Source organism: Gouania willdenowi, chromosome 18, assembly GCF_900634775.1.
Source record: "Gouania willdenowi chromosome 18, fGouWil2.1, whole genome shotgun sequence".
NCBI lineage: Eukaryota > Metazoa > Chordata > Actinopteri > Blenniiformes > Gobiesocidae > Gouania > Gouania willdenowi.
Window position 1 is genome coordinate 21,755,539 of NC_041061.1, and position 27,780 is coordinate 21,783,318.

At 38.9% G+C, this 27,780-nt stretch overlaps 1 protein-coding gene across 4 annotated transcripts in view; it reads left to right on the top strand.

The window, feature by feature from the left end:
* Window positions 1-27,780, top strand: part of LOC114480087 (neurexin-1-like) — a 577,574-nt gene that overhangs the window by 404,635 nt on the left and 145,159 nt on the right. For all 4 annotated transcript variants that reach the window (XM_028473908.1, XM_028473906.1, XM_028473907.1 and 1 more), the window contains one exon: window positions 18,676-18,857. In XM_028473908.1, coding sequence (XP_028329709.1) covers window positions 18,676-18,857 — 182 coding nt within the window. The remainder of the gene's footprint in view (window positions 1-18,675; window positions 18,858-27,780) is intronic.

Genomic DNA, 27,780 nt, shown 5'->3' on the forward strand with positions numbered 1-27,780 from the left:
ATGTCGCCCCCGGGCCGCCAGTTGCCCATGTCTGGTTTACGATATTGCTTCAGTGTAGGAAGCTTGTGAGTTTGTGGCCTAGTTTTTATCTGTGGAGTTTGCATGTTTTTACTTACCGTATAAGCTTTTCTTCATCTAGTATAGTTAATAAGTTTAAACTTTCAACACAAACTACACAAAAGATAACCCCTTACTCATAAGTTCTCAAGACAAAACACACCACACAGGCCCAATAATCTCCCCTTTGTACACCCAGTCACTTCATCTGTAACCTACTCCAACTACTAGTGCTATAGCTCTTAGCCACAAGTGCAATTCCCCTACCATTTTCCTTTTAAAGGTTTTGTTTAAAGTTCCTGTCATTTATTCATGGGGGTTTAGCCCAGGCTATTAAGTTTTTATCTATAAATTAGGCAATTTAGTGATGAAAAAGGAATGCCACCAGTTTTGCAATGACGTTCTGATTATTCAGAATTTCTAACTTTTTTTTTTTTCTTTGTAAAGTATATAAATCTGATTATTATCATTAAATATGTTTATTATCCAGAGGAAACCAGGGCAACCCTCAGCCTTATTTTGTGCGGTCCCCAAAGTTAATGCATAAAATGATTCCAAAAAACACAAAAAAACCACAGAAAAATACACAAGAATTTCTCCAAAAACACACAAAATGACTTAAAACGCACAAAAAAACAAAAATATACAGTATTATAGAATAATGTAGAAAACGACAACAAAAATTGACCACAAAAACAACAACAACACACAAACCCTTTGTTGTTTCCAGTATTAATTCTAATGTTCGCCATTATTCCAAATGCTGACATTGATTGTTGATATTGTGACTCACAGATAAAAAAAAAATAAATAAAATTTTTGTGGCCCCCGCTGTGATAAAAGTTGTCCATTTTTGATCTAGAGAGTCATAGCAGCTGTTTTGGCATCAATAGGTACTTGTATGAGTACTTGGCATCTCTGTATACTCAAATCTCAGTATTTTATCAGGACTTACCTCATTATTATTGTCACAACATGACTCAGAGGAAGGACAAACAATGGGGACCATGCTCGACTCTTTAAAGTACAGTAATTTATTGAAGAAATTAATGTAAATATGCAATAATTTCATCAGTAGTGTGTGTGTAGTGTGTGGATAGGTGTCCATGTAGGTATGTACAACAAATAAGCTAACAAAACCTAAGCAAACCAGACAACCAAAGGAACAGAGAAAATGATTGAGCACCCATATTTATAGGTGAGCAGTGACTCCAGGTGTCAAGGATCAAGTCTAACGAGCCACTTTCTGAATCCTAGCAAACAAAACAAACAGGAAACGGCTCCTGAGTCCTAGGAGCAGTCACATTATAAAAAAAATACTGCATTTATTTGGATTAAGTGTAACTTAACTAAGAAGTTTTGGCTGATGTGCACAAGGCTGGAAATTCATAAATGATTATGGGCGTTGGTTCCGGAGCAGTTAAGACACGCCCAGTCACTCTCTAACAGGAGCCCCCGATGTAATCAACAAACAGGACACAGATGCGCTCAGCTAGGTTGTGCACAAGTGCTTGCACACACAGAGACAGACAGGGAAACACACACAATGTGGCTGTACACACACACGCGCACGCACATAACTTGATTAAGTCTCTGATTAGACCAGAATCTGCTCTTTATAGAATCACAGAGCAACAACACATCACAACAGCTGAACGCAGTCCACGATGAAGCTGATCAATCAATGCTCATTGACAGGTGAGATTAAGTCCCTCCTACCAGTATTTTATTGTGGTGTGGGGCCAACAGTGCTGGTTTGTAACACAAAGCAAAATTAAAGGAGCCAGGTTTCACCCTGTAGAGGGCAGTCACTCTCACCCCCAATTTCCACTGGATACGGGTCCACTGCCGTACGTCTCTGCCACGCCAGCGGAGCTGATAGGTTTCACTTCAGTCTGTGTGTTTGTTGGTTTTTGCCTTTTTTTTTTACCTCTTCTTTTTACCCATTGTTTCATATTTCTCATCTATGAATTGGAGCGCTGCTCCCCAGTACTCCCGTACCTGTCCCCCATGAGATTTGTTATTGTCTTTTTCTTGGTCGGAATGTAACTGAAACTGAATTGCCCCTCGAGGACAAATAAAGTTTTCTGAATCTGGGGCAACTTTGAAAATATCAGGCATTGAGTACATACAAAATTCGGTCAAAGGAGGAGATAAATTGAAATTACTCTTACAAAGAGAGTCTTTCTGGACATATACATTGAAAGCGACACAATTTCCATGTCTGAATAGGGAACTGGACTTCTCTTCTTTTTTGTAGCTTTATTAAGGTTTAATTTAATACTTGTCTAGAAGTCAATCCAGTGTAAAGTCATTTTTCATGTATTTAAACATCATTGAATGGACTGTTCTACAGTTTAATTATGTAACCTTCGCTTTATCATGTGACTACTAATCATGTGACCTTTAAAGGAAGCAGCTTGGCAGCCATTTTGTTACTGCCCTGATGAAGGCCTGTTTGACTGATTATGATTCTGTAGCCCTCGTGGAATAAACCCGCGAAACATCCGATGTCCACAGACCTCCAGATCACGTCCATATCGCGTTGGTTGGTCCGGACCACATCTGTACCTGTATACGACGTCCGAAATAGGTTGGCTTTTGAACGTCACGACCGCGACCTTGATATGATGTTCAACATTTGAAGCAATTTCTGCTCATTAGTCACATTAAATTTAAACAGCCTTGCAAACCCGTACGCAGACACATAGCATGTGTGCGATGTGCTTCTGTTTATTACAAATCATTATTCAGTGTTATCTACATTCACTAAGCATATATCCAGTTGTATTTCAGTAGCATTTATATTTTATGCTTTTCGATCTTTTTAAGAAATAATGTAAATGTCGAGCCTTAATTCCCACTGAGCAGCCGACGTTGAAACAACGTTGAGAAGACATCTTTCTCAGACGTCGTCTGGTCAGGTTAATTCAATGAACGAACGCACACACCACAACAAGAATGTATAATTGCATACACACATTACAATACTCCCAAAATGTATGGTAATGTACGTTCTCACAGTGGAAAACAGTATTTTGTCATAGTATTTCAGACAATTAATTGCAACGGGTAAGGAAGCGCGCTTGAAAGCATAGGGTCAGGGGTTTGATTCCGACTTGGGTCATCTTTCTTATGCCGTCTTCTTGGGATATCTAGAAGACGTCCAAAAACGACATTATAAAAACTTTCACTCTGCACCTGCAAGAGACGCCTTCTCAACTTTGGGCCATCACATAATTTTAACGTTGTTTCAAAGTGGCTTTGCTCAGTGGGAAGGCTTTTAATCAACAGTCCTCCTGAGTGCCTTAGATCTTCTCAAAACACTTGGGCGGACACTTAGGTCCTTTCTGTGTGGAGTCTGCATGTTCTCCCTGTGCCGCTTGGGTTATCTCCGGGTATTCCGGTTTCTTCCCACAATCCAAAAACATGACTGTTAAGTTGATTGGATTCTCTAGATTGGCAGTGAATGTGTGACTGGTTGTGTGTCTGTCTGTTGCCCATTGAGAGGTGTAGATAAAACTGGCTGACCCCCGTGACCTTGAAAACAGGATGGTGTTTTTGACATGTCGCTATAAATCCCAAGCCTTTTTCATGTCACACTCTTTCTACCATCCTTAGGTTTCCCCAGGTCACCACTCCATAGATGAAACGATTAGCAGCAGCTTCAGTCTGTGCTTGTTTACGCACTGTGAAGGCCGCTCCTGCCTAATTAGAAGGATGTTTACACTAATTGGGCTCGCAGCTATTAAACATTATCAAGAAAGTGAGCACGGTTGCTTGCACATTTTCACCTCCACCTTCACATGAAGCCACAAAAACACACACCTTGAATGCTAACAAGCAAGCAACACGAGACGTTGACCTTTTCAGAGCGTGACAACTTCATTATGGAAGTAAAGATGCACGCTTTATGGGAGTGTTTGACAGTGTCAGTATTTCTGTTCATTTCACAGTTTTATTTTACTAGATTTGGTATATTTTTTTGTGCTACATTTTCCTCAAATCTTGTTGTTTTCTCTGTGCTTCTGCATCTGTTTTCAAAATACTTTTACACCATTGGTGTCTGGGGTTATTTGTGGGTTAGGGCTAGGGTTGGGGTCAGTCTACCCTCCAAACATGGTTAATAATTGAGCAATGGAGTCCCAGTGCTAATCTCTGATGCATTCCCACATTTCTGCCTTCATAGGGTTAAACATGCATCTGTGCTGTGAGTTAGTGATGTGTAAGCTGTTCATTTGTGAGTGTGACAAGCTGATATAAAGGTGTCAGAGTAACGAACACAATCACGAGGATTCATCCAACCAGAATAATTGGCACATCAATACGCCTTGTGTGTGTTCAGTCCTTAGAGAATAAACACCATCATATTGCCCTCAAAACTGGCTTCAGGCTTGATGTATAATGTTTTTTTTTTTTTTGTTGTTGTTGTTTTTTTTATCTTTTACTTTGGGGGCCAATTATACTACAATACTTAAGCGATACACATTGTGAATACAGATTTTATGAAATATGAGCTTGAAAGTTTTCTGTTTTTCTCTCAGTATATAGATATCAGAAACATTGTATTCCGCTAATGACTGTTTACTGAAGGAAAAACGGCACAATTAGCACCAAACAAAATGACTTTCTGTTGCTCCGCCTCTGCATGTCTTCTTGGCAACATTAAACTAGACATCCCAGTTACACTACAGCACAGTAATTGACATATGTAACTTGTTTGGTCCCAAAACATGAGCCTGGAAAAGTTAAATTACGCACTTTAATTTAGTAGGAAACAAAGCTATGACTTAAGTTATATCTTAAACTGCCTTGTTCCCCTGGTTAAAAACCCAATCTGGCATTCTGGTGGCAAGATCTAATTTTAGCTGAAGTACTGTCATGTTGCAAATTTTTTCCTAGTTTGTCATTTACCAACTTTACCTACCAGTGGCTATACGGACTTGAAGTAACCATGTCAAACTCACTTAAAGCTGCTGGGGACGATAACTAACTTTACATTTTGAAACTGAACCTGTATTTCATACAAAAGTTATTCTCATCAACTAATCATGCCAGTGTGACCCCTGAAAACACTGTTGAATTGACATTTCTGGTGTTTTCACTGATTGAGGCCCAAATGCGATCGAAAGCGTAGTGACATCACTAACATAAATAAAGCAAAACAAAAATGGTGTCAAGCGAATCACTTTCTTCCTTGTGTGGCAAAAAAAACCCACACACACAAAAAAATAAATAAATGAGGGTTTAATTTGAAAAAACTTTTTAAATAAACTTTTCTCTTGATGCCATCTTTGGCATTTTACCTGAACTTTTCTAAGGTTCAAGTCACATGACCATTTGACGATACTAGCGTATTTTCACACTGAATATTTGCAAACCAAACAAGTCAAAAAAGAAAGATTTCCCACCACCAATACATTGTCCAAGTAAAATCAAGATACTCTACGAAGAAAAACCTTGTGAATCCAATGTTAGATGTTAGATTTAGAGGATTAGTAATTATGGTATGGGTTAAGGTTACTAAATATTGTCATATAATTTAATGGTAGGCAATTGTCCTTTTTTCAAATTTTGGGGTTGGACAGTTCGGTGGAATTTTGTAGGGTGGGATCCCAACAATCCCATTTAACAACAAACCTGTTCTTATTGGTGGAGACAAAAAACAAAGTGGCAATTTCAACCTTTGTGAGTAAATTCTCCCACTTTTCGGAAGAAATACCTTAGATTTATTGTCTAAAGTTAGTTCCCAGCAGCTTTGAATACTGTGTATTTTCTTGCAAAAGCTGATACATTAGAACTGATGTTGTACCTTAGAGGACAAGGCATTTGCTTGTGTCTTTATATCTGCTTTTTAAACATTACCCCCCTACTGCCTCTCTGCCTACTCCCCCTGGTGCCCTTCTTTGCAAGATGTTTGAGTTTGCGCCTGTGTTGAAATGGTGGAATGCTGTAAAAAAAAAATCTCTCTCTGATAGTAGCATCCCCTTCGTGAAGATAACAACCGTTTTGAAACATTTCAAACAACCTTTGCAAGTGTGTTGTCGGTGCTGAAAACGAATAAGGAGAAACAAAGGAAGTTGTAAAAGGTTTAGCTGTGTATCAAGTCCCCACTGGCGGCAATTACGGTATGGAGCAATCATCAGATGTCTTGAGCTGTCAGAGAGGATTCCTGAACAGTTTCAAGTGCCTGTGAAGTAGATATGAGCTGCTAATGGTGCAGCTGATGCTACAATGTCAATTTCTTTACTTTTTAAAAAACTTTAAAAAACCTCACAAACCTTTCATTTTTAATTATCTTCCCTAGTGCTTTGATCTTCAGGTAAGGCAAAGGAAAATGTGATTTTCATCAAGCACATTCAGCCACGTAACAATCTGCCACGAAAATCAGCTCTTATTTGTCAGTAACCTATCATTTGTTTCAGAGGAACAGGGCTGTGCTGTTATTCCTCTGTTAACAGTGTCATCTTAAAACGACTGCCTTCGATCGAGTTGTACAACTCATTCTCAGGATAGTACAGAGCTAGGGCACATTTAGATGACATAAATTAAGGATCGATATTAGAAAAATGTATGTGGTTACGGTGGTTTAAATGTCTAAACACTCACATCAAGTGTTCTGTAATAAGCAGTGTTGGGAACGTTACTTTAAAAAAGTAATTAGTTATAGTTACTCAGTACTTGTTCAAAAAAGTAACTGCGTTAGTAACTAAATTACTCTATAATAAAAGTAACTCATTACCAAGGAAAGTATCTATTTGCGCTACTATTTAAAAAAAAAAAAAAAAAAAAAATCCCTCACCACACACTTTTCTCAGACAGGAATTAACATTTGTTGTTTAAACACTCAAAGTTCAAACTATTGTAGATTTTAAAACATAAACCCTTTTTCAAACATACAGCGCTTTCAGAGTCACACTGCTTGTGATCAGACATTGATGCCGAATGCATTCAGAGTCTTTGACAATGACATCAGGCTGTCAACACGGACATCGTTTTTTTTCACCCATTCAACCATGGAGTAGAAGCTGTGTGTGACCACCAAGAGCTGTATGACACGGACTTTATAACCGGGACCGGACTAGGAAGGATTTGGCGTGGAGGAGAATCAGCGAGGTAGCGGCAGGTAAAAGTTCGGCACTGAGCTAGCATAGCATTGGCCGCTAATCACACCGGCTTTTTTCACTGGTGGTTTATGTTTGTGAGAGGAGAAAAAGGAGCGCAGCTCCTCGCTTCAGCAGGCAGTGTAACTCACTGGTGGGTGAATGCAGCATTAGCCAATCAGGACGCAGAACACAATGCGCGTTCATACGCTGTAAAAAAAAAAAAAAATTCATCCAGAATTGCACTGTAAAACAAATTTGCAAAATAGCAAGGAACTACTGTACTCAGCTTTAGTCATCAACATCAAAATATCTGAAACACTTCCACTTTTGCTCATAGTTTCCATTTTCTTTGGAGAATTGTCTTTAGAGCCATAGAAAGTTTGCTAATGTTTGAGCATGGAAGTGACTGTAAAATAGAACTTGCTAGATTTATATGGAGTATGAAATAACCCACACAGGAAAGACCAACGTGTTCTTCCCAGAACTTGAACCTAATACCTTTTTGCTATGAGACATGCTAACCACTACACCACTGTGCTGCATCTTAGGCCAGTTGCAAATCACTTTTTTAAAAAAAGAGTTGCTAGAGGGTATGAAAAGTCGCTAAATTATTAGCAATGCAAAGTAAGAACTGTATGCAGCAAATCACCACCAAGTGGCAGAAGAAAATACACATGACAACCTTTGTATTGTGACATCAACAAAATGTTGAGTGGCAACTGTTCCATTCCATCTCAATATACCACTCAGACTACAAAACAAAACAGCAAAGTTTCTTTAATAAACAGCAAAGTTTCTACAAAGTATCACCCTCATATCCACAAAAACGAGTCACATTTACTACATTCGCATTTAGCTTTCAGTACTCTGGGCTGTGCCCATGGCTAAGTCCTGAATATCAAAGACTACATTATATTTCAAGGTTGGGAAAACATGGCAGAAAGATGTAGTCACTCAGTGCCCAAAGCCGTTTTCTGCAGACTGTCTGTTTATGGGCCCTGGATGGTTTTAATATAAGGAAAATATCTAATACGTTTTTAAAGTTCATCTCTGGACTAAAAACATTGATCGGGGTTTGGTTAAATCTCTTGCGCTGCTTGTCCACGCGTCCTTGGGCTTTGCCTGGGAGAATTGAACTAACAGTGGGAAGAACTTTGAGACTACTCCTGTGGTGGTAAAGCATTATGTAAGCGAATATCCTTTACTTTTTAGCACATAAGTTACAATGCAAATGAAAACAAAATAGTGGCCCTTTTTTTTCCTGCAAGGTAAAAAAAAAAAAAAACTGTAATTGAATTCCTTCAGTATAATTAGAGTTTTGTCAGGTGTAATGGTGCAGGTTGTTACTGAGCAGCTGTGTCCTGAAATAGCTTTTAAATAGGTTATGTCTATAGAGTATCTCATTAGTTCTTTTGCCTTAATCCTTTTGTAGAGTTTTTGAGAAATCCATGCATCTGGGGAAAAAAAAAACTGTTAATATTGCATGACTTCTACTTGTCTGAAAACTTTAAGATTGCTGCCATCAGGTCTTTCACCTTGTGTAACAAAAAGGTTCCTTTCATACTTTGAAGCAATCTTGCAGAAAATGGAGATAGAGCAAGAATGTTATCACATAAGAGCCGAATGTCTATCTCCTCTCTAGATGTAGCCAATCTCTTGGATGTTATTTCTACATTTCGCACACCATCTCAGGGAAATAGCCATCCGACCAAGGGTGCCAATGTTGACAAGGATGATAGGATTATAAAAAAAAATAAAAAGAAGTGTTTGACTCTGCCTGTGCATGCCAACACATAAGAAGGAAGAAAAGATGGTAAAAACTTTTAATATCTAAAAAGTGTCTTCCCAGGCAAGCCAACACCATGTATATGTGCTTGTAACCAAGCCCTAAAAGATCAACATGTCTTAAGCTGTCTAAAAACTCTTAGTGAATGTCTTTTTTTTCTGCTTTTTTCCTCCAGTCTGCATATATCTTTGGTAATTGTTTTAGAAATATACGCTGTGTCCAAAAAAAAAAAAAAAAGGAGCAAAAGTTGGTTCAAGCTTCTCATTTAAAAGGAATCGATGGTTCAGTCTCGCTCCCTAACAGCTTCAAAGTATCAGTCTGGACTGATGCAATAATGTACAAACTTTGGAGGAACCAACTATGTGCTATTGAGCTGTTGTTTGAGAGTCTGTCTGGAAGGTTAAAATGGGAAATATGTATGAATTTACATTAGAGAAGATTGCTAGTGTGCTTTGAAGTTGAGTCAAGTATTGACTTCACCGTCAGTTGTTTTTCATCCTGGTGGAAGTTTCATTTAAATGTTGGCCTATCATGCTGCTACGCTGTCAGATCAAATCTAAGCCCCCCCCGAGGATTCACACCTGCTGTTGGACATTGACCAGGGGCTCGGATGAAAAATTACATCCGCTGCTTTAGCTGAGGAGAATTTGCTATCGCAAATCAATGACCTCTTACAAAGAAAGCATCCTGAATGATAAACTCAGTTCTGAATTCGCTTGATGAGACGGAAAGGGTAAGGCGAGAAAAAGAGAAGCGTTGAAAAAAAATCGGAATCGATAGATTTTTCATTACAACTTTGATTCATGACTCTTTTGTGATTATTTTTTTCCCCCAGTGTTTGTTGACTTCCATAAACCACATTACCAGCCAAGCACCAAAGAATAGAAATAACAATAAAGAGACATTCAATGACGGTTTGATTCTTCTTTTTTTGTTTCCGTTCCCCTTCATAGCAGCAGGTGGGAATGATTGGTTTGATCGATTGGGGGACTATGCTAATTCAACTAAAGTAATGCATATTTAGCCTCAATTTCTGGTCATGTTAATATTTGGGGGTTAATCGGGAAAGTGTAATAGAGCATTACCGTCGTCATTGTTATTCTATTTGAAGCAGGCGAGCAGATTGTTTGATTAAATTGTATTTGAACCGGAGGTCAGAGGAATCCATACCCAGCCAGGTTTTTGTTTGTTGACAACTCCCAAAGCAGCGCGACTTTTATTTCAGTTTGTTTTGTAGAATGCTAATAGTCGTCGTTACAGCAAAAGTTCAGATTCTCTCATTAAAAGTGTCAGACCAACACTCAGAAAAACATGCGTGTACAATTGTACATATTTTAATCTCGTATACGATCACAAAGTGAACAGAACTCTCTAGCTCTCGCTATAGCGTTAGCTTAATATTAGCTAGGATTAGCATTAGGAATTAAACAAAACAAGTGTTTTCTTTTGAAAACAAAACAGAGGAAACACTACAGAACAGAAATATTACTTCTACACAGATGAGCCATAACATTACAACCGCCTTTCAAAAGTTCTGCACGGGTCTCCAATTGTGTTACTAAAAAAAACCAGGCCTGTGTGGAAGTAAGGCACAAAAGTTGAACAGAATTTATTTGATTTTAAGTTTAAAGGAGAAAGATTCAATTACTCATTTCATGGCACACATTATGAATAGTCTAAAACGTTTTAATGAAAAAAATCCAAGCGTTTCCAAATGAGCAAGAGTACATTTTTCAGTTAGAATTACATTTTCAATTACCCATATTTGATTACAATTCAATTATGATTACAGTGACCAGCATTTTTTTTTTTCAATTGTGATTAAATACAATGTTTTTTCATCCTCAAAGTCAATTGCATTTACATTCTCAATTATTGCATTTACATTCTCAATTACTAAAGTTCAATTACAATTAATCACAATTACTGAGCCTGTAACAAATAACCTAATAGAAGTTAACCTTCCTCTTGTGTTGGCTTTCTGTTCTCAATTAACTGTAAAATACACTAAAAACAAATATCATTTAATTTCTCTCCTATCTTTTAATTACCTTGTTAGGCTTCCTAATCAATAAAAATATAGGTTTTAATATTTTTGATGAGGGCGTGTGAGCTTTTTTGTGTCAGTATAGTTTTTTTTTAATAATAAAATGTGGGAAAGCTTGATATGAAACATATTTTAATAACTGTTAACTACATATGTGTAGAACTGAACATAGAACTATAACTCGGTTCCCCAGTTTTGCGTTCAATTATAATTGGCAATTTTTTACAAACTTTTTATGGCAATTACAATTACAAAGTCAATTATCTAAACTCACTTACAATTTAATTATGACAGCAACAGATTTTTTTTAAAATTACAATTATAATTACGCCATAACTGTAATGAATTATCAATTAGGCGATTACAATCATAATTGAGCCCAGCCCTGGTGTCAGCGACGATGGAGAGAGAAAAACTCAATTTGAGCAGGAAACTAAATTAAACTTCACAGAAATTATCTGACCAGAAATTGAACTCTCAACCTATAACATTCCTTCTGCCCCAGACTGTGGTTGCCTAAACAATTAATCCAAAATTATGACATGTATATGTGAGGACGACTAAATTAATTCATATTTACAGCTTTTAGCAAAAGCTACTGGTGTGAAAATCAGGGTTGGGGTCACTTATAATTGTCATCGCGTAGTTGATAATTAATTATAATTATGGCGTAACTATAATTATAATTGTAATTTTAAAAATCTGTTGCCGTCGTAATTTTAATTAAGTTGTAATCGAGTTCAGATAATTGACTTTGACCATTTTTATATAATTTTCATGGCAATTACAATTATAGTATTATATACTAGTGCGCATGTGCCACCGTGCATGCTGCCTGTTGTAGCCGCTTCTTTTTTTCTTTTTAACTTATTTTAAGTCATTTTTCTTCAGTTACTTTCTTATTTTGACTTGTTTACCTACCTTTTCTGATAGTTTTGGTTGAATATTATTATTATTTTTTTTTAGCCTCTGTGACGCAGATAAATTCCCCCTCGGGATAAATAAAGTAATTCTGATTCTGAATTGTAATTTCAGGCAAAACTGAGGAGCCATGTTACAATTTTTAAAATATGTTTCAACGTAATTGTAATGACTTTCTGAGGCTAAAAAAAGATAACTGTAATTTCATTGTAATTTGAAAAATTGCTGATCACTGTAATTGTCATTGAACATGGATAATTGAAAATGTAATTGACCCCGACCCTGGTGAAAACACCTTCAAAATAAAATATAACATCAAATTGGTGATGCTTGGGCCAGCATTTTAATACTTGCAGGGTTAAATCTACCATCTCACCCCCCCCCAGCCAATATAATATATATATATGTATATATATATATATTTTTTTTTAATTTCCTCTTGTCTCTACTGCCTGTGCATTACGTGTGTTTCACACTGCAGCATTCAGCTGGATTCCATCTCCTCCACAGCAGCAGGTGTTTGCTGGAAGAAGCGGTGACACACGGATGCACCCAGTCAGACTACTCATTAGAGTCTGTGTGCTTCCTTTGTTTCCTCATTGAGTGCATATACCCACAGACGTACACAAAGGCAAAGGCAGCAGCATGCGGCTTCCATTAGCAGGGCAAATCAGAGCAGGCAGTCAACAGCCGCCTGGATTATGGAGGGCAAGAAAGCAAGCATTTCCAAGCACCACTTAAGTTTAGATGCTACTGTGTATTCTTTTTCACTGTGTGCGAGGGAATTGAAAATGACGATATTTGACGCACGGTTAAAAAAAAGAAAAAGAAAAAAAGTGATCAGAGCGATGTCAGGTGTGGGAAACACACCGGGGAGGTGGAAGCATATGGCTCACGTTTCGTCTGAGATGGGTGCTAATTGATAAGAATTGCTTCACTAAGTACTTCGTAAGATATGCTGCGATGACTGCAACAGCGTTTTCTAATTTGAGCTGCACTCTACATGAGATGTCGCCTAATAACCAATTCACGTGTAAGTATGTTACAGCAATGTTGCTGGCCCTCGCATCTGAGTAATTACTTCATCTGGCATCCACATTTTATCTTAGCCAGAGCTTCTCAAATTGAAGTTTGTGGATCACAAGCATTTACCTGCCATTATTATTTGTTTTTATTTCAATGTGTTGTGTTTTTTTATAGCAAAATATTCACACTTAATTAAAAAAAAAAAAAGGAACAAATGTTTAGTACATTTAAATCACAAATGTCAAACTCAAGGCCCGGGGGCCAAATCCGGTGTCATGGTCTGAGTTTACTTCCGTTCTGAGATTGTATATGCACATGTGCACTACCGAAAAATGAAAAAAAATAATTCATTTTTGTTTATTTTAGTTTTCAAAGTGAACGGACATGTTTCATTTGTTTATTGGATTATGTGAGGGTTAGGGTTATAATCTCAGTACAGAAGTAAACTCAGACCGTGACAACGGCCCTTTAGAGCAGTTTCTCAAATGGGGGTACGCGATGGCACTACAAAGGGTACTTGAGAGAGGAAAATGAAGAATTGAAAGCATTGAAAACATGAAGGTTTTATTATGTTTATTTTTAGTTAAAAATCATACAAAATATTACCAGCAACTCACAAAACGACAATAAAAAACACTCAAAATAAGAGAAAAATATATAGAATAATAAAAAGGACAGACAAACCACAACAAAATGAGGGGTGTCACTTTATAGCATTAATTGCAATTAATTAATTTCAAAAAAACTTTATTTTTTTGCACCAAAAACAGCGCAGAGCCTTTCTCATTGCACGCGTTCCCGGTATACCAATGAACACTGATGTACTGGCTACAACGGTAGAAGCTGAGGAGTCTTTGAGCGTTAATTTTAGTTTAAAAAAAACAGAAAAAACACACCGGATGGAAAACTAAAGCCCAGTTGTGTGCAAATTGTGCACACAATGCTAACTATGTAGCAGCTAGCACGTACAGCGGTCCTTCAGACGGTACTCTAGATGGAGTAATTAGGACACACTAGAAATGAACAAAGTGAGTGAATAAAGTTATTACTTGATGTTATTACAATACTTTTGAGATGAACAATGTTATTTTTAATGTGCTAATTTACAGCACTGTGATTAATAGGTCTGTTTTTTTTATTTTATAGTATCTGAAGAAGAGAAAAAGCAACAAGTTTGGTGTTCAATAATTGTATTGATCATAAAATGGCCTATAGCACTACATATGAACCTGATGTTTTATTTCATTTCTGTTTCATATTATTGGGAGATTGACAGAAGTACACATCAATATTCCCATGATGGTCTAAACTACAGGTGTCAGCAGCCCTTTAAAGTTTCACATACAGAGGAATGGAAAGGATTCAAGTCTGTTAAAAACAATAAAGGACTTTATAAAGTCGCTTCGTTATATATTAATGTTTTGATCTGCCACAATAATTTAATTTATATGAAATAAAGTTGAGGGCATTTCTCAGCAATTTTTAGGTGAGATTAAAAAAGAGATTAATTAAATTAATTAATCAGAGCACAATTAATTAATCAAACATAATTTTTAATCTGTTGACAGCACTAAACAAAATTGATTAGAACATGAACTGAAAATGCAATGGTATACATACAGTACATTCCACACCAGGAGGGAAATGATAAAAAATGATAGTATTTTATGCCTTCTGAATAGATTTAGTTTTGTTTCATTCTACTTATTTACAAAATTAGATTCTCTAAAATGTGTGTTATCACTCATTCATTCCATCAATATGCTCTATAGATGTTGTTTTTTCACAGTCTGCTGAGCAAAATGTGGTAGCTGGACAAAGGGAGTACTTGCATTCGAAAGTAAGAGAAAGGAGGTACTTGAGCCAAAAAAAAGTTTAAGAACCACTGCTTTAGAGGATCTAACTTTGCCCGCAGAAAAAAGTACAAATTAAAGAGAAAACATGACCCAGTGTGTAAATTACCAGTTAATACAGTTATAGATATCTCAGCCTGTGCAATTGCACACATTCAGCGATACTCAACAATATTTGAAGAGATCACAGTTTTCCCACACACATATCACATGATGGCAGTCATTTTTAATCTCACATTTTTGAAAGAAATTTAAATTTTTCTAAATTCCTCTTCTGTTACTTGGTCGCATTTTTGTCTGCTCCCACTCTCCACCCGATCTGCCCTCGCTGCTTTTTTTTGTCTTCTGTGTTGTGGATCTAATAGGAGACACTCTCTGCATTCATCCAAAAACCGAAATTATGGAATTAGTCAGCTGGTCTCTTAATGCTATCAACCACATTTATTCAATGAGAGGACCTAGGCAGGGGTGAGCCTGAGTGTCCGGACGGGACGTTTGCAGCCGGATACATGATGGATTCTTGGAACAAATGGAACGTCATGTGTCTGTCTTTACTTTCTGTGGAGGACGTCGAGGATATATACTGTACATGGTTGGAATCATGGTAGCAGGGATGCTGTTGATTGGAGCTGGCAGCTTTACTTTGATTTCCGGACATGTTTTGACTGCTAACTGTCAGTCTTCCTCAGAGGCATTTCCTGATCGCTTTTGTGAGTTTTTTCTGGGCGTGGCCAAATTCAGGGTTCTCTCAGGCTGGCCTGAGAGGACATTGCGTTGTATCGCAACATATTGCGTCATTGCGTTGCCCCATGATTGAAACGATGCAATTTTTATACAACCCTCTCAGGTGTTGTATAAAAAGTTGTCTGGGGTTTTTTTCTCATCCATTTCCATTTAGCTGTAGCTCACTGTTGCTAACTTCATCTGTTATCTTTCTCTGTTTTTGCATCTCTTCCACCACAACATGGCTCCCCTCCTTCTCAGTGTGGCGGCCATCTTAAAAGAAGCCTTTTCCTGTTTTCCCTCTTGATTCTAAGCCGCCATGCTGCACTATTAATAAATACTGGAAAGAAAAGGAGGGGGGGGATATGCCAACTTTGTCACACTGCCATCCTCAATTTGCACTCTCCCATCCTTTTTCCCCTCTTGCTTCCATAACTCTGTGGCCTCACTACATCCTCACCCTTGATTTTTTTTTTTTTTTTTTTTTTCTACCCCTTCCTCAGGCACACTACCTCTTTATAGCCCTCCTTGCTATGCTGTGATAATTAGTCTAAAATAATACAGCCTCAAGAAAACCAGAGCTGAGCAAAGGGCTTAGCTCTGCTGGGAGGGAGGATAGGGGAAAAGAGGGATGAGTTGTGTGTGTGTGTGTGTCAACCAAATTCAAACAGCTACCAGCCGACTGTGAGATAATGAAAGTGTCAGGTAGCTGTGTGTGGGTGCATGTGTGAGAGAATCCCTCCTATCTTTGTTGTTTTTTATATAAGGCAGACTTTCTTATTCCTATTTAGGACTACGACTTTGCTCTTCTCAGGCTGTGGTTTCACAATGCCGCATCCTAATTCTTCTGACCTAAACACAATGTTAATGAGTACAAAAAATGCAAACTGTCTATATGTAAGCTATGATGCATTTTAGAATTGTTCTACAAAGAGAGTTGTTCTGGTACAGTATGTACAAAATCATTAGGTTTGAATAGAGTCGTGGCTTCATAAGTGCTATAATTAAATATTTAGCAATATTGAAACGTGCCAAAATCTAATGTCAGTGGTGCGAGTGTTATTTTTATATCTCTTGAACTGCAACAGACAGTCATTGTCCAAAGGTTTCAGTTGTTGCCTGAAAATATAGACATGCTAATATTGTTGAAAATTAACATGTACATATCTTAAATCTGGCCTGGGTTCTAGTTTAATGTAAAAAAATATATATATACTTGTTATGCAAAACTCCTGCACAGATTGAATATTTTTGAAGATTGTCAAGATGATAGGGATTTAATCTTAAACTGGCATGAATTGGTAGTCTCTGTTTTTGTGCTCTATTTACTGTTTTGTGTTATTGTTTATTTTATTTATATTCCTATTGAGTTGAAAAGGTCATACCCACAGTAAGTATGTCCAGAGCTGAAGTCAAATAGATGGCTATTTTTCTCCAACTACGCCACCCTAACTAGCTACACAATACTCACTATAGCGCTCTTATCTAATTTCACTCAATCAACCTACTCACTACAGATTGTAGAGTCCACAGGTGTTAGTATTTATAGGAGGGGCGGAGCCAACAGTGGTGGTTTGGGATGTAAGAAGCCACCAAAATGTCACCAATAGCAACATTTGATTGTTAAAGCTGGCTTTCAACCCATACATGAGTCACAAAATACACCAAATTCAAATACATTGACTGAAATGTCAACTGTTGGACAACAATCAATGAAGAACACAACTTAACACCCATTAGAGTTGCACTCTGTTCGCCTTTGATATTTATCAGGATCTGGAAACCTAGTTTTTCACAGATTTGACGATATTAGAATACCCGAAGACAAACACAATGCAGGAATAATCAGACCAAGATAACCTGAGAAGTAGGGGCCTAAATGGAGAATAACTTAAGCAAGAACTTCAAACACTCCTTGTCAAGGCCCGTGTAGTCCAGGGCTTGTCTTCTGATTGAGAGGTTGGGGGTTCAAGTCCATGTGTTGAGGAAGGCTAGACATTAAACCCTAAGTTGCTCCCTATTGTAGATGATTGCCTTGCATGATAGCTCTGTCACCTTGAGTGGGTGAAAGGGTTTACATTTGGAACTATGCATCAAGTCCATTTGCAGTATCTCCCTATACATGTTTGAGTTTCTGACTAAGCGATAGTAGTCGAATGGAATATAATCCATCAAGTCAACACTTTATATCCAGTGCAAGGCTGTGCTAAATGAACTAGACTACATTTAAGGGGATTAGTGTTTTGGTGCCACATTTTTGCGCTGTCATCTGTGAAAGCTTACACTCCCAACGGTTGAAGATCAGGCATGATTGAGCACATGTATATCAACTTCAATGGTTAAACAAACCACAGAAAATCTGGTTATTTGTTGGATTCTGTTTGTGTACTTGATATTAAGTCAAACATGAAATTCATTCTGGAAGTGTAAATAATTCCTTTGTGTTTGTGATGAAAATGTTTTGTTTATAATGTGACAGGTATGTGGTCCATTTACAGACAAAGATCTATACTGAGACCACCAGATTGTGTGGATTTAAGATCAATGGAGGACAGAGTCCATGGGTTAACAACAGTTTACCGTCTCTTCACTTTATTTATTTACAACGGCCGACATCGGAGCCACACCAAATCGTTACTCGTCTGTAGCGCTACAAACCTGAAATCACTCAGTTTAAAGGCGGGTAGAGTTTTTTTCTTCAGGCTTAAACCCAAAGTAGTAATGCAACAAAGTTTGTTTGACATAAAGATATGAGGAATTCTGTTGATCTTGAGAGGTGGCAGTTGCACTGACAGCAAAGCCAACACAAACTTTGTCAGTTCGCCCTAGTTTTAACACGACGCAACTGCAGGCAACTAAAAGCTCTCGTCAAATTACCATTTCAAGGGAAAGCAAGTGTGAAAATGATATTGTGGCAGTAGTCATCGTGCAAGCATGAGTATATGACCAAGTTTTGCCCTTTCCGCACCAAACATTGAGTTTGTAAATCAGTACAAGAGTTTTCTTTTATCCTCCAATAATTGATTATAATCCAGGAAAATCAAGCTAAGGTTTGACGGCTTTATCTTAAGTATATAGATAATCCCATGTAGCTTACCTGCCTTGTAATTAAATATGTGCATCCGATATAAACGTTTCTTCACTTTTTTTGTGCAGCTGGGACAACTTACATCTTCGGGAAAGGCGGAGCCCTCATCACATATACCTGGCCACCCAATGACCGGCCGAGCACACGGGCAGACCGGCTGGCAGTGGGCTTCAGCACGCAGCTGAAGGAAGCCATTCTGGTCAGGGTGGAGAGCGCGAAGGGACTTGGTGACTACCTGGAGCTGCACATAGTAAGATACACTTGTTTTTTTTTTGTTTTGTCTTGTTTTTTTTAATGGTGCCAGATGAGAAAAATAGAAGTGAAAAAAAAAGTGCTTTTGAATCAATGATTCACTGAAAGGAAGACAAACGATGGCAGGGGGTTGCTAGATGATGCGCAGATTAGGAGTCACTGATGCAGTTTTGATGAAGTCTAAATGATTTTGTGTTCATTTGTGGAGAAACTAGGATGTTGAAACGGAAGATCAATGATTTCGGATGCAACCATTGAAGAATTAGTGTTGGGAATTGCCCTATTAAATGCCATTGCGATGGTGTGTTTCTTAAGGGTCGCTGAGAAGATTACTAGCCTCATTTTTGCTTTAATTACTGTAAAATGTTAAGCTTTAAGGTCATCCAAAGCAATCTTGAAGGATGAATTCAAAAGGCGATAAAAGAACAGCAGGCGTTTGGAAACACATTTATACGGGCTGTAATTGTATAGTTCACCCTTGTTTCTCCTACTGAGTATCACATAGTCATGTTAATGGTTGGGTTTGTGTTAATTACCAAGCACGACAAATAAAACTAAGTGTTATGTTGGCGGTGTAGTTCTTTTCTTTTTTTTTTAACTGTACCACAGAGACTTCCTGGAGTTCCTGTGCACTCACTTAATGTACCCAGTGATAAGACACTATCACAGATATCTCCACTTATCTACTCTTAGCCATCTGCGCTTTTGTGTGTGTGTGCGGATGTGAGATCACACCGTTCCAACATCCCCGTGACCCCAATTTGTTTGGGCCACCCATGCCTGAAAGCGACAGGCGCATAGTTGACCCTTGGGTCGCTTCTCATTCAGTGCTGCGTAAACCGGCAGCGACAGAGAGCGGGAGGCGTGATGAGGAAGACGAGAGGAGGCGGGCAGGTGGATGGATCAGAAGGGTCAAGGTCAATATAAAGGCTACCAACATCAACGATAAATAATGGGAGGACTGTTATGACACATTTGGGTATGAATAAAGTGAGTACTTTTGCTACCACAGTTAAGTTTAATATTCACAATAACAAAAACAGCAAGCCTCACAACGAAGTTAAGTGATGTTTGTTGATTAAAATGAAAACTTTTCCTTACAAACCAATTATACAGACATCTAGTTTGGAGAGATCTGAGGCACTCAGAGTGACTGATATAAAAAAATGTTTATTTCACGAGGGCTATAAAATCATAAAAACGTGCGGTAAAGCTATACTTGAAGTTTTATACATAAAGGCTGACATTACGGTTTCATTATTATGACATGAGACCTGTCATTAGCATGAATAAAGTGTCATTTATGACCTTAACTCCTAACCGTACCTAATGCTGTGTTCACACTGGATGCATCACGAAATGATCATGCAACCAGATTACATACAAAGTCAATGGATAGATGCGTCCCAGATGCAAAATTTTTCCTGTGTTGCGATGCGATCCGATCCGTGCGTCAAGAGCGTTGGCCGTGCGAGCGCACTACCGATTTTTTGTGATGTTCGCACATTCGAAAGAGTTGAAAATATTGAACTCGTGCGACTGTTTTGCATGACGAAAGCCAATCAGAGTCTTTGTTGATGATGAGGTCAGGCCGTCAACATGAACACCGATCAACCATGGAGTAGAAGCTGTGTGTGACACAAATTTTATAACCGGGACCGGACTCGGAAGGATTTGGTGTGGAGGAGAATCAGCGAGGAGGTGGTAGTAGCAGATAAAAGTTATCTCTGTAGTTTTCATCTTTGAAAGTCGGCACTGAGCTAGGATAGCATTAGTCGCTAATCACACCGGCTTTTTTCACTGGTGGTTTATGTTTATGAGAGGAGAAAAAGGAGCGCAGCTCCTCGCTTCAGCAGGCAGTGAAACTCACCGAGTTGGATGTGTCGCTGGTGGGCGGTGCTTCGCTTCAAACGCGCATATGAAGCTAATGGGGACATTTTCTGATCCTGCAAAACCTGTGGAACGTTTCGTGCGGCAGATGAGTCCGGTGCCGTAGAAGACGCATTCGGTGTGAACGCAGCACAACACCACTAAATTCTTCCACCTGACCCTAAAAATGCCAACATAGCTCCAAAGGTGTCAAAATTTAGCAAACAACACTTAATGACAGCCTTCATGACACCATATTTATGCTAATGACAGCATAATGTCAGCCTTATGTGTAAAACTTAAAGTGTTTCCGAACGTACCAACATGTTTCAGCCTTACAGGTTTTCATTAGGGCAAAAATGGCTTTCTTTAAATGTTCTCAACATGTCACATGATTGCTAGTAGTCACACGATAAAGTCAAAGGGTGAACAATAAAATATATAAAGCAGTCCGTTAAATGATATCTATGTACCTTAAACATCTTTAACACATAGAAATGTTAATTCTAGCAGGTAATAGATTAAATAAGAGCCAGAGAGCCCCCCCCCCCCCCCCCCCTCATTACATTTGTGTCACAAGCATTGTTGATGATCATTTATTTTTCAAAACCAACAAAGTACAAGCTGAAGATGATAACAAGCACAAACCAAAAAGGACTGAGTTCTCGACAAGGAAAAAAAGCAGAACACTGACAGAGACTGACGGTGAAGACAATGCAACAGTGCTCACTTAGGGTTCAAAAAGTCCCCAAGTAGTAGAAAGAGTCAATCCAGGGAATAAGGAGCACCTGAGTGGAGAGAAGACAACACTAACATTTCCTGACCAGGCAGAGTGTGTCGAAACAACCACTTATCCACAATCCACTACAGGCAGCGACAGTAAATGAACTGAACAAAGCAACAAACCCAATATAATAACCAATGACTATTGAAAAAAAACAAATCATCCAACTCAACATCAGCGTAAAAACTAACGTAAAAACAACCACAGATCGTGACAATCAGCAACTGTTGGTGGTTAGGGACCCTGCCTGAAGACAATTGTGGGAAAACGATTCATTGCTATTTATTTGTGATACAGTTTTTTTTTTTGTTTTTTTTTTACCCTCAAGAAATGGTCTCAAACTCACCAGGGATGAAAAACAGTGAGGAAAGCAAAGCTGCAAGCAAGCTAGAGAGATTTTTTTCTATACAGAATAATTATGTCTAATATAATGTATCGTAACAGCTGAGCAATGCAAATATGTGCTCTGTCCTGGATAACGTGTTTAATTTATAAGAAACTTTATAAAAAATATTCATCCCCGACTGCGACATTGAACTTTTTAAGCTTACTTTTCCTAAGAAATTTCGTTTGCAATGTAAATGAATGAAAATTAACAATTTATTTATTTGTTAATCTTCAAATGAGGTGGAATTGGAAAAGATGCTATTTTTACTTTTTATCATCACCAATGGGAGTAAGAAATTGAGTTTTTTACTTTCTCTTCATTTCAGTTCTTCAGTTCTTTTTAGAAGTTGTATTAATCCAACCTTAAGGAGAGGCTCCTCTCTGTTTATCGCAGCCCTGTCACTCATGATCCCTCATCAGTCATTCTCTCACTTCATCTTCTCTCTGGTGCACATTCCTAAACTTCAGTGTCTTTCATTTACTTGCTTATTCCCTCCTGCCCAAACCGTAACTTCATTCTTTCCACGCACACATCAGTGCCTCCGACACACCAGCTTGGATCCTCGTCTTCCATTGCAATCACATTTCATTTCCCGACGTTCCTCCTGAGTCACCCCCCTAAATGTCTCCGTTCAGCCCCGTGGTGGGAGTTTAAGTCCTGTTAATTTTATCGGTCTCTCTTTTAGAGTGGAGCGGTACGTGCAAATTAGAGTTGAGAACCTGTAAGCTATGGCCTCGTACCATCTCACCTGATGGCAACTTCTCATATACAATAACATTCAAATGCAGATGGCAGCAATAATATCTATTACTTTGGTATTTTTGTTAACATTAGCCTAGGCTTGTAGTCGGGCATGGTTAACCCCCAATTTCCACTGGATGCGGCTGCGTTACATCTCCGCCGCGCCACCGGAGCTGATAGGTTTCCATTTTAGTCTATGTGTTAATTTCCACCGGGTCCACTGCGGTGCGTGTCTGCTCCTTCCCAGATGCGGTAGTCCGGTGCCCTCCGCCAGATTTACGCAGGGCTTCTATTTCTGGTGGACACCGGTGCACTACGCATCAATCAGCACAGAGCAAATGAAGCTAAACAGGAAATTAAGCACGTACTCCGCAATAAAATATCCGGTTACTTTTCAAAATAAAACACTTCAGATTATATTTCAAGTCAATACATCACCAAAACGTCATAATGTGTAAAAACAAAATCACATTCACTATACTATATTGATTCCTCTCATACTGTAACTGCACTGTAAACTGCAGCAATTTTGATTTAGTTCATGTTTTACTGGTGCAGTTTAATCTCTTCTCTGTTGGCTGTTGATAAAAAATGTGGCTATGACAAAACCAGAGTCCAACCTTCTTGTACTCCTTCGTTAGGAACACTGACCTGTTTATCTGTTTATTGTTGCGTTTATAACACACACATTTAACTGTGTTCTCGCGCAATTACATAAATATCGTGAGAACTCCTCTGTCTTGTGATGTCACAGTCGTCCGGAGTGCACCGTGGCGCACTCAAAACGCAACAGATGGGGATTACCGGAAGGCGGACAGCGGAGCAAAACCGGATCGGTGCCGTGGCGCAGCGGAGACGTATCCAGTGGAAACCCCCAGTACCTGTTTTTTTGGCGCTATAGTGAGGTGCAGACCCTAAGTGGCAAAGTCTTCTAAAACTGCATTATGTTGTTGCATTTGCAACGATTTGACGTTTTGCGAGTAAGAATCGATCATTACCTCAATGGCCAATTAAATAGCAGTAATGTATTTTCAGGGTCTTTTCCGAGCCCATCAAACTAGTGGCCTAAAGTCTCATCTCAAGTCTTGTCATAGCAGGAAATGACATTACCGGGATTGATGCCGTCTCTGCCTGTCTCACTAGAAACAGCAGCTTTGGTGGGCAGGGCTGATAACAGCATGTCATCAGAACATGATAGAACATTATTCCTTATCTCACGCCAACTACCCACCACTTTATGGAGCCTTTATCCCTGAGCAGGCTAAACTCACTTTCACGCCATTGCTTGTTTCCTTTTCTGTCCATTACCCTGGCAGAGGACTGGACATCACTCACAGCATCTGACATGTTGTCATCGCGACCTATCAGGGCCGAGGACAGCATGTGTAAAGAAAATAAATTCTCACTTGGGCAAACTCTGTCCTCGCCAGACTTGTTTTATACACATTGCTAATTAATTACAATGGATGTGTCCATGAGTGTCAAACTTTCTGCTTGACATTTTGAGAGTATTTGGAAATCCATTGGGTGGAAAATGCCATACAAATTTCAAATTTGGCTGGAAAATTGTGATAGGGGATATGACTGTTGTGAAGGAAATCGGGTCATGAAAACTCAATCACAAAATGGTTAATAACAAAAAAAAAACAGTATTCATCACAAATTTAAACCAAAAAATGTCTGAGAAACAAACTGTCATGAGCAAGATCACAAGGAGCAGAAACAACACTCAGGTGTTTAAGGTCACTGTAAAAATTACAGTAACTAAACCCTAAAACCACTTTTTTTTTTACTGAAACCAAAGTCGTGTTCAGTGAGAGTATTTCAATCTGAAGTGTTTTGTTGTAAAATTGTAGTAGTTACTACCCTTTATGGGTTGAAACCCAGGTATTACAATCCAATTTTGCTATTGGCTCAGATGGATGCCAATAACATTTTGGAGACCGCTTTCTACACAAACCACCACTATTTTCCCCACCCCTTTGCTAAAAACTAGCAGCTGTAGACTCTGCAAGCTGTGGCGAGTAGGTTTGATTGAGAGAATTGTGAATAGAGAGGCATAGTGAGTAGTTAGCTCATAGGTTCACTCGTAGTGAGTTACTGGGCGTGTCTTAAGTGCTTCAGGAGCCTCGCCCATCATCAATGCATTTTTTTCTCAGCTTTTACACACATTAGCCAAGTCCTTAAAGTTTAGTTACTCTTTAAATAGTGCAGAGAAGGTAATCTGGAAGCTATGTACAACTGATTGGACACAGGAAGGCGGAGTCAACACTCCATCTCTCTCTTTCACACACATATACACACCATAGACTGTCATAAGAATGGATGGGACAAGCGCCCTGGTGGAGTGAAGCTTTTGTTTTAAGAGCTCCCCCTGCTGACTGGTTGCAGTATAGGTCACAAACCCCACCTCCTCAATGATAACAGAAGGGATGTTGGTCAAACTGTAAAGTTAAAATACTCGACACATATTTTTTTGACTGCTGTGATAATTCGTTATCACCCTACATTATGTTCAAGTGCTCACTTTTATGTGAAGTTTGTTTTAAATAACCCGCCGTTACAACCTTACAAGCAGTGGACAGAAATGCTTGTGTTAATGCTATAGAAGCATTAATGCTTACTTAAGCCACACCTCTTTCCTTTTTAAGACCTAATAGGCACTAATTAGTGCTGTGCTGTTATAAAATACAGTACAGGCTCAAGTTACTCTTCTGTTTTAAGACTATAAAAATGTGCTGTCTTTAATATTTACATTTATACAGACCAGCAAAGTGGGGTTCCTTGTTCAAGAGCCATTAATGAGGAAAGGAGCAAACATCGAAGACACTGTTTTTCATGAGCTACCCATAAACTTTCTAAATGGGCCAACAGATGGTAAAGTAGTAGCATATCACATGCCTCTTCCAAACTAGTCTTTTTGCACTGTTTTATTCTTTTGTTTTCTGCTAGCATTTATCACCATTCTAATAGCACAGCCATTACGTTTACAGCCACAGTAGTTGCACTAACTGCTGAGATAGAAGTGTCCAGTCTGCAGTTACAGACCAGTGGACAGCACAATGCGGGCCTTCCATCACTGGTTGTCTTGTCTTAGATCAGTGGTAAATAAGAAGCTGACGCTGATTACCAAGGAAGCCATTTCTCATCAAGAGTGTCCGCTTTGAGCATGGGTAGAATATACTGTACACAGAAGTCTATCGAACATTGTTTTCTAATCGGACCTTATCATTATTAATTTTATTTAGATTTAAATGTAGTCACCAGGACTATTTCAGTTATAGTTTATTTTAGTCAACTAAATGACATTAGGTAACAGATAATTGACTAAAATATATAGCTTAATGCTGCTTTCACACCGGATGCGTCACGAAATGTCCGTACTTCCAGAGCACATACAAAGTCAATGGATAGATGCATCCCAGATGCAAAATCTTTCCTGTGTGGTAGTATGGTCCGATCCGCACGTCAAGAGTGTTGGCCATGCGAGCGCCCTCCCGATTTTACACATATCCGCACATTCGCAACAGTTGTAAATATTGAACTCTTGCGACTGTTTCGCATGACGAAAGCCAATCAGAGTCTTTGTTGACAATGACGTCAGGCCGTCAGCACGGACACCGGTCTGTTCGCCCATTCAGTCATGGAGTAGATGCTGTGTGTGACCACCTGGAGCTGTATGACACGGCCTTTAAAACCAGGACCGGACTAGGAAGGATTTGGCGTGAAGGAGAATCAGCGAGGAGGTGGTAGTAGCAGGTAAAAGTTCTCTCTGTAGTTTTCATCTTTGAAAGTCGGCACTGAGCTAGGATGGGTTAAGCCGCTAATCACACCGGCTTTTTTCACAGGTGGTTTATGTTTATGAGAGGAGAAAAAGAAGTGCAGCTCCTCGCTTCAGCAGGCAGTGAAACTGAGTTTGATGTGTCAAGGGTGCGCGATGCTTCGCTTCAAACGCGCATATGAAGCGAATGGGAACATTTTTTGATCCTGTGAAACCTGCGGTACGTTTCGTGCTGCAGAAGACGCATTCGGTGTGAACGCAGCAAAAGAGCTCATTTTCAGATTCAGTTGCTATTGTCAATATGACTTCTGAATATTTTATTTTTAATTCGTTGACACAAATATCAATACATTTTGATATAGCTTTCGTTCACATGGATATTTTTTCAACAAAACTACCCACCATATCTGCAGGTAAAAAGGAATGTAGCGAAAGTATTTCTGTCCTATTTTCAGTCTGATAAGAGCAAAACTATGTTCTAGGGATAACATTTTTTAATTATCAGTTGAAAATTGCAATCTCACAGCAGACAGCAGCCTGGGATATGATGAGTAGCGAGGAGAATGTTGTGGATGGAAGTCGCATGGGGAGTTGAGAGATGCTGGCGTCAGATAAAGGCAGATGGTGAAGCAGATAAAACTGTCAAGAAGAGGCAGATGCTTTTATCCTCTGCACCACACCCAGTAGCACACACATTTACATACATACAGGCCCACAATGCAAGCAACCATTTACTAGTTTGGTATGTGACAAGTTCAGTCACTTATCAGGTTTCTGAAAACAACATTTGCAAAGACACCTTGAGGTTGACCTACTAAACACGTGTGATGACGCTTAGAACGAATGTCTACACACCCCCAAAGCCCCGTGTGTTGTAATTTCTTTATTTATAACTCCCAAGCCTCCCCCATCTCTCCCTTTCTTAAATGCAGAAATGAAGCGTGGAGAACAGTTGCATCACGAAAGCGTTGATGAATGTAGCTGCCTCACAAAGGGGAGCGTGGGCCGCGGTCAGTAATGAGATCGAGTCCTGGTGGGTTTGGCAGGGTCTCTGCTGTCAGTTGGCGGGAACCTGACAGCCTATCGATTAATCCTTCCCTTTCCCATCACTAATTAATAGTTTCTGTAGTGGAAAGAGGGAGAGTCCCTACAAAAGTCTGTTATGGGGGGGCTACATTAGGATTTGCACAAAGATGTTGGGTTCCGCCACTCAGAATAGTTCCATTGGACAGGGACTCACTTTTTGGTGTCACTTGTCAAAACAGCAAATAAATAGAGGTGCTGATGAATCATCGTCTCGCTTATTCCACTTCCTGCTTTGGGCTTATGTTATTGTATTATTTCCTTCCACTTTTATT